Raw genomic sequence first — 14,410 nt, forward strand, 5'->3', positions numbered from 1 at the left:
AAATTAAATGTTCGTATTTTGTATATAACTTTCACTCTGTACAAATAATTTAAAACTAATTAAAATATAATATATGAAGAAATTACTAAAAGTTTACTTAAAAATAACTTCTTTCAACTAGATATTTAACTTAATATTCAATATATAATATTATAAAATTTAGTAAATATTGGAAATTCATAGTTGGTCCTACCTCCCCCCCCCCACCTCTGTATACTTTGTAGCAGTGTGCAGTCAATTGTGTAAAATCCAATGTGATGAAATTTTAACTTGCAGCTATAGGTTAAAGGATTAAAATGAAAGATTTTACCTTAGAAATATTTGCAAAAATGTATTTTTTAATATGCTTTTTTATAATTTTCTTTTATCAGTAGAATGCAGATTTTTTAAAAAATTATATTTTGCCTTCAGCCTGCTATTGGAATGGACGTAAGCATGTATTTTTTAATTGCTTCTTTATAGATACTAATTAAAGAAAATTTCTTTCTTCAGAATTTAATGTAAAGTCTGATGAAATTATTTCTGTAAAAATGTGAGTACTTTAAACCATTAAACTACTTACATATGCGATTAAAAATGTTGTAAAATTTGCAATTATCTTCTATATTTATTTAAATTAGCTTCAAATTTCTTTTTAATTCGAAATTTTTTTTTCAAAAATTAATAATGAAATAGTGAAGTAAAAATTTAAATTTGATATCAATAAAAAATGCATTTGAAACACTTGTTTACAAAAACAATTGTTTTAGATAAATATCAGTTTAAAAAACACACAATGGAGAGGTTGTTTTTTTAATTTGCATTAACCTAATAACATTCATGTAACTTCCCTCCGCGTTAAATGATAAACATCTGATCATCTGAATAATTTGAATTGATAATGTGTTAAGATTATAAAATAAAACTTATTGCATGTTTTATCAAATAAACTTATAATTAATAAAAGTTGACATTTAAAAAAAACTTTTATAATTTGAACTTTAAACTTGCAATATGCCAATTAAACCAAATTGCAATATGATCTGCATGATTAATTTAATTTCAAAGTACTGTTTAATCTGGAGTATTGTAGAATTAAGTTCATGGAATTATGTAGCACTTTGAAACTAGCTAATAAATAACTTTTAGACACATTTCAGCAATTTACTTAATTTTAATAATCACTCAAATTTTGATGATCACTGTTTTATTTCAGATATTATTTTGGATTTTTAAACTTATATGGTAAATATTCACTTAATGTTGACAAGCTTATTAAAGTGCCTCTAAAATTCACACTGACATTGAACTTGTTTACTTTCAGTATATGTTTATTTTTTAAACTTTAAAAATTTGTGGTGTAGTTTATACTTCTGTGTTAAATGTTTTAATTGAATCTTTGTTTTGCAGCTCAAATGCAACAAAGCCAGGATGTTGATTTCATAACCAAAGCTCAAAAAGAAAAGCATCTGTATGATGCTGCAGTGAGAAATCAAATTCAGGAATTAATTCGCTTAAGAATGGTAGATATTTATTATTTTTGTAATAACCTATAAATAACTGTTTATTTAGGAATGTTTTGAAAATTTTTTTTTAAAAAATATCTTCAGCTATTTAAAATATAAATTTCAATTTTTATGAAATGTGATAAGTAAAAATTTTACTGCTTTTATCTTTCCAAATTTGAACAATGGTTTAAAAAATTATAACTTCTTTTTGAACACTTGGAACACTGTAAAACTTATTCCCATTGATTTTTGAAGACAATTTGCCAGTCACTCAAAAAATATGTAATACAAATATGACATGCAACAAACATTATAAATTACAAAAATGTGCAATTTATTAAACATTTTTAATGTAACAAGTGTGTCAATATTGTATTTCCTAATAATTTTTTTTTTGACTTTTAAAAACCATTGGATTGCCATTATATTATTGGATATCATAATATGATGATACTCTAACCCATTGAACAATTATTGGTTACCTTATTGATTTATCAATAGCCATTTAATAGTGTCTTTAAAAATATTGTTCTGTGAAAATATTATTAAAGCTGTAACTCGAGGAAAAGATTCCTTATCAAAACATCAATAAAACTGTTAAATAATTGTTTAATTTGATAAGCAGTATTATTAACTTAATTTATATCTGTCTTTAAGATTTTTGCCTACTCTATTTCACCTAGCTACTGAAGTTTCATATTTATAGGAAGAATTCTGTTCATAATGTTCTTTGATTAAATAAAGCAATCCCACTTGAGATGTTCATTTCTTATTTTTACTATTAACGACAACAAAAAAGTTGCAAATTTGTTTTGTTATTTGCTTCTAGTTAATTTAATATTAAAGTTTTAACGAAGTAATTATTTTAAGTAATAGCATGAAAGATCTTCTTTTTATTAAATCTTTGTCATCTTCAGAGTAAAAGGCTAGCTTGCTTCTTGGGCCATTCTTCTTTTTAATAATTGTAGCTTATTCCCTTTTCTGAACAAAAATGTTAACTATGTTTTTAAATGCTATTCTCTTAGGTTTTATGGATATATATGCAAAGTCGAATTTTGACATTTTTAATATTTATTTCAGGATTTTATTCTTATTGAATGTAAATGTTGAATTATTTGTTTCATACTAAATATAACTTTTTAATAAATGAAGTTTAATTGAAATTAAATTATTAGTATAATTAATTTTGGAAATGTGTAATGCTGTTGTTTTATAATTTGCTAGTGACTAAAATTTTAACTAAAAAAAGGGCAGTAAAAATTGAATTTAAGAATTCAGGAAGATATTCAGAACTTGAAGAAATGTTGTATTGCTTTTAATTGTATTTAAATTTCATGTTAGAAGAATAGAAAAGACAACTTAACCTTTATTTTAAAAAAAAGGTGTTTGTTGTTAATGTGCTATAAAAATTTTGCAAGTTGTATAGTAAAATTATTTGCATGATAAATATTTTAAATAGGCTTGAATAGAGAAGAGGTTGAATTTTGTTCTTCCCAAAATGATAAAAAACTTTTGGATATTACATAAACATCAAATAAAATATTTTAACTTTGTTTCTCTTCCTTTAAATTAAAAAAAAAAACAAGTAGAATTGATTGTAATATTGTATAATACCTCTGCATTCTGATGCTATTATTTTAAGTTATGCAATAGTTCAAATTGACTAATATGAGAAGTAAAATGTTATAGAGCTCAAAATAATGTAACTGACTGTAGGCTTACACTTTTTAACCTTCTGACTCCCATTGCGGCCGAGACGGCTGTACATTCAGACATCCACAGAATGGCTGAGCGGCTGAAATGCCACCTGTTTATTTTCTTCCCCTTTTTTCAGCAGGGTTGTAAAATGGTGTGGGGCGATTTTGTCTTTGTAACAGTGGTTGCTTCCATTCCCGCTATCACTGTTGATTGGTGTCTCCAGAAAGTGTTTGAGGGCAGATGTTTAATTTACAGTACGCTTTCTGCTCGCTAGCTACTAAAATCTTTTGCTAAAATGCTGGGTTATCAGAAAGTTTTAACTCAAAAAGAAATTAATAAAATACTCTGAAGATTCAGATAAATCTGATTTGATATAAGTGATGAGGAAGATGCTGAAACTTCAAACTCTTTTCAAGAAGAAAATATTTCTATTTTGTTAGAAAATGATTCTTTTAACGAGGATGATACTGAAGTTTCTAAAAATAGATAACTCGGGACAGATTATTGAATGGATATGAAATTTGATAGTAAATAAAATTATTTCCATTCCGAAATTTGACCAACTTTCAGGCCCAATCCATAATTTACAAATATTGGAAAGTATGTAAACATAATAAATTAAAATGCTTATTGTTTCAGAAAACTGTGTTTAAAATAGTATTAATTATTTTTGAAAGCTCAAGCCCCCCCCCCCCCATACCAGTTTTTGAAGCAGTTTTAATTTTAAAGTAACAAATTAAATATTCCTTCCTTAAAGAATTCTGCAAATCGTTTGAAAATTGGCTGATATATTTTTTGTACATTGCTTAAATCAAAGAACATAATTAAAAAAAAAATGCTAGCAAACGTTTTCTTAGGTTAGAAATTTGGAGTTTTATTGCTGCATTCATAAAATCGGACATTTTTTCGTAGTATGCATATTTTAGTATTTAACAGCTATTGTGGGTATGCAGATTCGTTTGGAAGGGAAAGGTGCGGTTTTGATTTGAATAATTTTGGCAGTATACCTGCAAAATTTTAATTGGTATATGTCGACCAGAAAAATATTTTTTCAAAAAAATATTTGCCCTGTGTTACTATTCTGTCATTTTTAATAAATAAATTTTAGTAAATTTAGAAAATTTACATTGTTAATGAAGTTATTTCTTAGATATGAATCTACATATATCTTAATAAGTTTTCAGCATTAGAACATTATTCACTTTATATTCTAATAAATAAATGCAAGCTTTGGGATTCAATTAATATATAATTAAAATTTATAAGAATTTTTAAGTACTTACAGTAAATTATTTATATCAATAGCTCTTAAAATGATGAGAGAGAGAGAGAGAAAAAAACTCCTGAATGATTAAATTTTCTGACGCAGCAATGATTTTAAATGAATATGCAGATATACTATTTCAATGTTATATTTCAACATCAAATGCCTCTTTCCGTAATTAATAAATTATAATCAAACACAGCTGTAAAAAAAAATGGAACTTCTGGAAAATCTTTTGGTGAAATTATTAAGTGTTTTTAAATTTTGTATACAACTCCTCATTCTTCAGCAGTAATTTGACTACAGGAATAGGGCAATACGAGTACTCTCCCTATGCTGCAAATGAACTCTTGACCACAAGAAGGAGGAGGGAAATGCTCGTCTTCTATCGTTTATACTTTCGGCCATTTTGGATTTTAAAAGAACTACATTTCAAAGAGCAAAGGAATTCAGAGGGTTAAAAGGTTGATTAGGCCAAAATTATGTTGCATAATATTTTTTGTTATTTTATTTATTTTAGTAGGGGGGGGATCTTTGCCAAAACAGTTTAAATGCAATGAATAGTGTATATACTAGATATTTAACCCATTAATAGCCAATCTTCTATCATTATGATTCTTCTATTTCTATGATCAAACCAGTTAAATTTCAGTGTTTGTTTGCATTGTGCATACTAATAATGTATTTCCACTCTTAATCACACTTCAAGTGATGTATACCAAATTTTGAAATCAGTGTGACCAGAAGTGTGATTCTTTGCAATTTCCTGCACATTTTTTTTTTCTGCTTTTTGAGAAATCGGCAATTAATTCAATTGTGAAAAAAGAACTGTTTTAGTGATAAAATTTACAGAAAACTGTGTCAAACATGAATTCGATAGCAAAGAAGTTCTTACGAAAAAAAGTTTGTGGCAAACATTCAAGTGTGGTTAAATTTAATGTCAAAGAAAACTGCGAAGAAAATATTTGGCAAAACTGTTAAATTGTATTGCAATAGTCATCTTTAAAAAATGAAGTCCTGCGTTTTGAAAATTTTCCCAACTTTTGAATCTTGTACACGAAGTTGCTAACTGGACAAATATAAATACTGAAAAGGAAACTATAATATCGCTGTTGAGTCATGTCACTGAAAGACTTGTAACAAAACAAAAAGCCGTTAATGTGTCCCAACATATGCCACAATGGTGCATTTAGCATTAAAGAAATATTAGCTATGTAAAATTGCAACATTACGAACGTGTAGTGAAAATGTTCGGAAAATTACAAATGGGGAGTGGGGCTTTTCCCGAATCTTCGCTCACAGTAATGCTAGTAGCAAACGAATTTTATGCATGATTAGTGGGTCTCAATTATGTTTCAGCATGAATTTAAAAAAAAAAGGAATCTTGTTTCAGCACGAATAAAAAAAAAAAAAACCTACTAAAATTACTCTTTATTACAAAAATTTATGACTATTTGTTATGTTACTCTGAGTGATTAAAAAAAAAAAAATGTGTTCCTATTTAATGAAAAAAAAAATGCAAATGTCTAGTGAATAGTTTTAATTTGTTTTGTCAATAAGATTGTGTTGTGTTATTTTTAAAAGAATTATTTCACTTATATACTAATAATAAATGCCTGCAAATAATTTTAAAAAATGTTTTAATTTGTTAAAATATTTTAGAAATATCTATTCTTTAATAATTTGACAATACTACATTATATGTAATATGTCATTAAGAAGTGCTACTGATGCTGGAGCACCCAAAGTTGGAGAGTATGGGTGTCTATCTAGAAAAATTAATTGATGTTCCCTCGCCCAATTTATGCAAAATAATTATCAGTATACATGTTATTTATGAGATAATATTAAGCTTGAAAAGTCATGGGAGAATTCCTTACAGAAACTGATTGATGGATTCCATTCTACCTTTATGGATCTCAATGAATTACAAAAAAGAGTCCTTGATACAGAACTAATCAAGTGGAAAAGAGCTCAACAGTTAGCCGGCAATGGAGAACCATTTCTTAACAATCTTGATCAAATCCAGGAGTGGTAAATCATCTTCTCATTATAATAATTTTTAACATTAAAATCTTGTTTCATTAAACAGCAGTTTTATATTTTTATTTTGAATGGATTTTTAATAAATTACTTTTTGTAATATTTAAGATTTAGCAAAATTTGTTTTGTAATTTTTGTTACCAGCAGAATTACACTTTCAGGTGCGAAGCTCTTGCTGATATTATTTGGCAAAACAGACAGCAGATCAGACAAGTCGAAACTTTGGCTAGCCAGGTTCCTCTTAACATACCTGGCAATGTGATGGAAAAGTTACCTGTTTTAAATAATCAGATAACAGGTTTATTAAGTTCTTTGGTTACTAGGTAAGTTAAAGTTGTAAATATTATTTATTTGGATATTTTTCACTTATATTTTAAAATGTGTATTTTTTCAACTACAGTATAACCTAATTAAATGGAATATGATTCTGTGCAAAGATAGTCTTTTCTTTTAAATTTGATGCATTTTTATAATTCATTCTTATAATAAGTAAGCAGGAATAATGAACTTGATTTGTTTTTGCGTCATTTAGTGAATATCAATATTTTCCCACCGATAGTTTTGAATGTAATAATTGATTATAATAAACAACACGATAGTGTGATCATAATTAATAGCATTTAAGGGGAGCCTTCTCGAGTTAATATTACAATGAATACAATTTTATTGGTATGCAATATGGATGCGATAGTATGGCTAATCTAAATATGTAAAAGATTTTAAATTAAGAGAAATTACGAGTAAGATAACCAAGCATGGATTAATAATTATTAATTGTAATTTTCATATTATGACAAAAGAAGAAAAATAGCCAGCATTTTATTTTAAAAATAATAATTAAAGTTTATACATTATTTGAATTTATAATAAAAAAGGCTAACAAAGACTAAAAAATTTAAATCAAGTTCCTTTCTTAATTTTCCTCTTTGTAAAATTTGTATCAATATTTGATAAAAAAAATATTTTGCGAGAATTGTAAATGTTTGTTGATTTATCTATTATTTTTTCTCTCTCATTTCAGTACTTTCATAATTGAAAAACAGCCTCCTCAGGTTTTAAAAACAAATACTCGGTTTGCAGCAACTGTTAGGTTGCTGGTAGGATCAAAGTTGAGTGTTTATATGACACCACCTCAAGTAAAAGTTACCATAATAAGGTATGGAAAAAGGCATTTTGCTATTATTCAGATTATAGTTGAGTTATTTCTGATAAAATCTAGATATTTGTGAAATAAGGAAGCTTTTTAAAAATGGAAAATAAATGGTACTGATTTATTAAAAAAATAATTTTTTAAGGATTTAATTAGTGTACTATAATTAATGTTAATAGGAATTTTTTTTGACAGCAACTTGTTTGTTATTTTATTCTTAAAAAGATTATAAGTTATTTTGTTATAAAATACGTAAATCAGCTGTCAATTCAAGCATGAATGAAATTTCTATTTCATTTCGCTTTGGAATGCAGAAGTATTTTTATTAAATAATGGATTTTATGCTTTAATGGTAACATGAAATGGATAAATAGAAAAACGTTTGACATTACTGATATGAGATGGTTTTGGAAACTCATCCTGAATGACACAAAACAAATTACCGGCTTCTGAAGAACTTGAAATTGTGGATTATTATCTATTTAGAATTAAAAAGTGGAGAAAAACTTAATAAACATCAATAATTATTGCAAATTTATGTTTTTGCTTAATCTTTTCGTGTACAGTTTTATCAAGTCAGAATGATTGTGTTATGCAATTTGAGAAATAACCATTGAATGGAGTTTATAGCATTCTCCCCAAAAAATCTTATTTTGCTGGACTGATTGTGAATGTTAAAACTTCTGCTTTTAGTTTTAAGTGTAAAATCAATATACAAGGAGACTTGTTAAAAATCTCCTTGTATATTGATGCAAATATTTCAAATATCTATCCTGATTCCATACAAAATTACTAAAAAATAACTTGCTTAAATACAAATAAAACTGAACTTTATGAACTGAACAATCTCTTAAAAAGTCCTTAAAAACTATTTACTAATGATTGCTGTCTGATCTAAAATGGTATGATAAATGATGATTTTAGTTTTGCCGTTTGGCACATAATATTGCAATATAAACTGATAATAATGTTTTGTTTTAGTTAATAAGCTTAATTTAACTTAAACTAAAAAAAATTTTAGACTTTTTAGCATGTCCAATTGGCCTATTTTTTAGTGATAAAATCTCAGAAAGAATTGGATCATACTTGGAGGGGGGGAACTGCAACAGTTTTAAAAGACTGCTTGATTACTGTGTGTACATATTCAATGTTTTCTCTTATTCTGTATATTAAGAGTAAAAATAAAAGTGTAGAGAACTATATTAAAATTGGCTAAGTGACGAAGAATATATGTGGCTAACAGAAAAATTGGCTTAGTATTTCTATGCACAGAGAGAAAAAAAAAAAACAATAAAAATGAGATGTGAATTAACTGTAAGAAGTGATAGAATTAAAGAAAAATAACAAGATAACAAAATTTGATGTCACAATAAAACTAATTTTTTTTTTTTTTTTTTTTTTTTGTACTTTCTGGTTTATTTACAAAAAAAATGCTAATTTTTATTTTTTGTTTATTCAATTTTTAAGCTATTCAAATTTCAGATCTGTAAAAAATTTTTCTGACATGGAGAAAAAAAAAGCTTAAAACCCCACTGCAATCTCTGAAAGAGGAGAAAGTGCTGAATTTTTTTTGGCAGCAACTTTTTCTATTCGCAAAATAAGCCATGACAAAAATTGTCACGAGCAAATTGTAACTCCTTTTAAGAAGTTTTTCCTCTTGATAAAGAAATGCATACTTTTTCTCCTTCAGTTCCACTATTGAAAGTTTATAAAGGAATGCTATTAAGATTGTTGATGCTTTTAGATATTAATAGGAAATTTAAATTAGTGATTATATTTATACTTTGAAAAAAAGGTTGTTGCTGCAGTTCCACTCTGCCTATGTTCTGAGTTAATCCATTCAAAATTGATTTATAAAATTTTTCAAATTTTTAAGATGAGTTTCAGATTTTAAGATATAACCAGAATAATTTGAGTTGCCCATCTGGTTGAGTTTTGAAAGATTGTGCTTAGTTGTTAATCAAAATTCAAACACTTTAGAAATTTATTATGAAAATATCTGTGTTTCATGTTTAAAACTTTCCGTATTAATATCAGTAATTTTAATTTTAAAATGATTATGGAAAACAAATTTATTTCTTAATTCTTTATATACCTTAATTTTTCTTGCTGCTATTTTTTTATGAACATTTTTTATCAAATATTGTTTGATTTTTTTTGTTAATATTTGGATATTAATTTAAATGTATATATGCATGTATTTTTTTTAGTGAAGCACAGGCTATTGCACTCCTAAAAAATGATAAAGTTGGACCAGGGTAAGTGTCTTTTTAAATTTCTTTGTTTATTCTAGCAAGTTCATATTTTAAAAAAAAATTACAATGAGCATTTTTAATATAAATATTCTTATGGTTTATAGTATATTATTTTAATAATCTGAAATTAGAGGGTACATTATAATTTTGCAACTTGTGTTATATATTTTTCTGTCAAATTTTACCACTAACATTTCCCCATATGTCAAATTAATTTTTAAAGCTTGATAAGTGCTTGATTTTGTATGTAAATGGATTAAAGTTTCTTTTAGTTATTAGAATTATTAGAACCTTAATATAATAAACATTAGATATGTTTTTATTTTAAATTTATTCTAAATGTTAGAACATATCCTACTTCTTATTCTATATTATTTGGCACCTTTCTTATTTTGGCAAATGGTTGGAGAGTTGGATTTTGCTGTAATCACGACATACTGTTTACAGATACTTTATGAGGAATTAGTAAGAATATTTGAAAATTTTATGGGGGAAAATTGAAAATGTATTTCTATTAAATCTCATTTTCAGGCTACTTATAGCATTTTCTCAATATTCTTAATAAAATGGTTGTCAAATTTTTTTTAGCTAATTTTTTGAAATTTTAATTGTTTTTTAAATTACAAAAATTAATTTTCTCTTTCAGGGAAGCCAGTGGAGAAATTTTAAACAATATGGGAACAATGGAATATCATCAGGCTACAAGGCAATTAAGTGTCAGTTTTCGAAATCTTGTAAGTTTAGATCTCTTATTAGAAACAATGTATGTTTGTTTTGGATTAAATTTTCAATCCTTTTATATATAATATACAGGATGCACTCTTTAAGTCAGGCTGTTATCGAATTTCTTAACTGTTAAGAGATAAGTTAATTAGGAAAATGCTCTAAATGACAAATGAGGTTTTTATGATGTTTGAATTACTGAATATCAAATTCAATCTAAATTTTGCAAAATAAATGAATTAAAAAAAAAAGACTGACGTTTACATGTTATCCCATGTTTTTGTTAGTCATGTCCAGTAAAATATTCTCAGAATATTAATTTTTAAACAGAAAACAAAAAAACATCAATAAAAGTATAAGTACCATTTTTGGCAACCAAAATTGATTGAATTATGAAACTTCCAATTTCATCATGGTCAACTTAGGGAATTATCTTTGAAGAAATTATCTGAAATTGGGATTTCAACGCTTCATAATTTAATCAGTTTTAGTACCAAAAGATTGAAACTTCTGCCTAAAATACATAAAAGACAGAATACATGTGTTATTCATGTATTCTGTATACATTCATGTATTTTGTATACATTCATGTATACATGTGTTAAGAATATTTTAATATGATTTAATAAAAGTAGGAATAGAGGAATTCAACATATCTTAAGGAGATGTTATCTTGCCAAACTCTCATCATATATTCTTTATTTTTTCGTTTTTTGTAATTTGTGCACATAATTACTTCTGTGTAAAAGGAGCTACCTTATGAATTCAATAATTCATAGAAAATGATTTTTGTATGTCTCTTGTCTTTTAATAACAGTATATACAAAATAAGTTTAGTTGCTTCCTGCATAAGATATATGAATCTATTGAAATGATGTTTGCTATTTGCACATGAATTGAGACTTCAATGTCATTTTTGGAAGCAGTTTCCTAATATTATGTTTAGAAAATTTTATTTTTATTTATATTGCAGTTAAAATATTAAATTATAATATTTTAAATTCATCATCCTTGGATGTCTTGACAACTCAGAATGTATCATCGCCTTTTCAATAAGTTTATACTGTTTTGATTTGTTTTTAATCACTTTACTGTTTTTGCCTATATGCTATATGTGCATTGATTTATCGAATTTTGATAGTTGTAAGCAAAAAATAAACCATTCATAACGATTATAATTCAATATTAAAATTACTTCGAATGCATAGATAAGTGAAGTATTCAGTGGATTTCCATTTGAATCAAAGTAAGAAAATATTCCCAAAATAGAAAGTGTCATCTTATTAGATAGTAAAGAAAATAACAGTTAAGTGGTCAGTGGCACTTCAGTAATTCTATTAAATCCTTTGTATGAAAAGCCTTATCAATAAAATTGATTCTACTCATTTTACATGGATTGATTAATGTAATAGGAAAAGTAGCTTTCCACTGGGATGCATTTCCATTGCTTTTCAGTGAAGTCTTTTTTAGGATATGTTCCAACTGCATGAAAACCATCTGTCCATCTCATCCTTAAAGCTTCATAAATTTATTAATGTCTGTATTAAACTCTTATATACCTCTTGATTATATTTTCACCACTCTGCCTAATGGATGATTCAGCTTTGTTGCATCATAAATATTCTGAATTTTTCTTCGAAAAGTAGAAAAAAAAATTGTTTTTCTTTCATAACCTATGGTCATGTTCTCTAAATCATTAGTAAAAATTAATTTAGCAATGCTTTTAGTCAGTAATATTAAATTTGATGTTAATGTTATATTAGTCAGTAATATTAAATTCGATGTTAATGTTATATTACATTTCAGTTAATAGTTCTATTATGTTTGATAAGCTTAGATTTCATAATTTTTTATTCTATAAAATATACAGTTTCCTGTAACTATCTATTACCCCCTCCCCCACAACTTCATATTGTTAACATTTATTTCAAATCCAAGATAAGTAAAATTATCAATATTTTTAAATTTTTATAATTATCTTATATTTACTTCCATTTTAAATTTTATATATAAAAAAAGACATTGAATTATCTTCGTTCTCTTACATAATTTCTGATTAATATTTAAGAGAAAAAAAGTTGTTTCATTTATAATCCTTTAAATTGTAATTTAACGAACTATTTACAGTTTGGCAGTTAAAGCATTTAATGGAAAAAGCTTCTGATTGTAATTTTTTTTTTTTTTTTTTTTTAAATATTCATGTTTATTTCTTCAACTACATTTGCCTTTTTAAACTTCATTTATTTAACACTTAAAGTGTATTTCCTGTTATTCTGGCTTTCAAGTGTTTTGAAAGATTTCTTCCGAATTTGACTTGTACCTATTATATTGGCTTTAAAGTTTTTTAAAAAGATTTAATTAATGTTGATGTTTTATTATTTTTGCAATTTGTTGCTATAAAAGTTTTTATTAATTGTTTATTTTGCTTGCTTTATTACTATTTAAATTTCCTTTTTGTAGCAACTTCGAAAAATAAAAAGGGCAGAGAAGAAAGGAACAGAGGTAAATAATTACTGCAATACATAACTATGAATTTCATTTATCCCATTTTTACCTACTTTAACAAGATAAATATTGCTTAACTCATACAGGAAAGGAATGCTCTCATTTGTTTACTTGACTTCACTGTTTCTTGGTGTGTGTGTGTCTTTTTAAATATTTTGTGCTCTTAATTTTTCTTTTTCATTATGTATATGCAATTTATTATATAAACCGTATGTGATTTACAATTTTCTTTTTCATTCTAACATCTTATCCTATTAAGTTAAATTTTTATATTTATTTTGCTTTGTCTTGATCTATTTTGTAATTAATTTTATTTATCTTCACTTTTTTTATTTTTATTTTATATAATATATATATATATATATTATGATTTTATTTACATATCAATAAAACATTCATACATACTGATATTGAACTGAAAAATTTTAATAATCATCAGGGTTCCATAATCTATGTACAATTATATGTTAGGAAAATTGGTATAAAGGAATTCTGTTATTTCAATACATAACAAGTCATTAATGCATATACTCCATCATAATTTTTTAATGTTAAACAATAGATTTCCCTGTTTATCAGATTTGTTTATAATTTGAGAAGGACAATTATGGTGTAAATTGTCACTGTAGTATCATAGTTGATGTTTGTAAGAAGTCCTGTGGTAGTTTGTGGACAGAAATCACGTTTGTATTTTCCTCGATGACATTAGGGGAATTCTTGTATTGTCAATGCAAGAATTTCAGCAAAACCACTAATTTATGACCAGTTTGGCTATAAAAAAGACTGGTTTGATTTAACTTATCTCAGATGTCAAGAATCGTTACATATGATATATCATTCATATGATAGTCTTAGAATAATATTCGTGTTGGGAATTCAAAGTCTTAGAATAATATTCGTGTTGGGAATTCAAAACTTAAGCATCACGAACAGGAATTCAAAACAGAAATTGATAACACAGAATTGAGCATCAACATCCATACCGATAAATACTCTGAGCAGTTGATGTTAAAGGCCCATGACCAATTTAAATTCTTTTGATGACTGCACGGCACAGAACTATGCATTTTGCCTGAATACATCAGCATTGATATTGAACACTTTAACAGACCATGTTTACTTCAGGGAAATTGCAAAGTCTAATAGTTTGTTTTTCCTACTGTATTCAGTAGATTGGAAGATTCATAGATGATGCAAGTGTCATGGTGTATATATATAAACAAATCTGTAAAAATACCAAATCAATATTAGTGAAAAAAATAAATATAGAATCAAAAAGGAAGAA

General features: G+C 26.0%; 1 protein-coding gene across 3 annotated transcripts in view; it reads left to right on the top strand.

The window, feature by feature from the left end:
- LOC129989007 (signal transducer and activator of transcription 5B-like) overlaps window positions 1-14,410 on the top strand; it is a 56,975-nt gene that overhangs the window by 19,921 nt on the left and 22,644 nt on the right. For 2 of the 3 annotated variants that reach the window (XM_056097314.1, XM_056097312.1), the window contains exons 7-14: window positions 412-429; window positions 1,390-1,502; window positions 6,332-6,483; window positions 6,654-6,815; window positions 7,514-7,648; window positions 9,853-9,900; window positions 10,544-10,631; window positions 13,081-13,122. In XM_056097314.1, the coding sequence (XP_055953289.1) occupies window positions 412-429; window positions 1,390-1,502; window positions 6,332-6,483; window positions 6,654-6,815; window positions 7,514-7,648; window positions 9,853-9,900; window positions 10,544-10,631; window positions 13,081-13,122 (758 nt within the window). The remainder of the gene's footprint in view (window positions 1-411; window positions 430-1,389; window positions 1,503-6,331; window positions 6,484-6,653; window positions 6,816-7,513; window positions 7,649-9,852; window positions 9,901-10,543; window positions 10,632-13,080; window positions 13,123-14,410) is intronic. The other variant, XM_056097313.1, reaches the window with a different exon arrangement.

Source organism: Argiope bruennichi, chromosome 10 (genome assembly GCF_947563725.1).
Source record: "Argiope bruennichi chromosome 10, qqArgBrue1.1, whole genome shotgun sequence".
Lineage (NCBI taxonomy): Eukaryota > Metazoa > Arthropoda > Arachnida > Araneae > Araneidae > Argiope > Argiope bruennichi.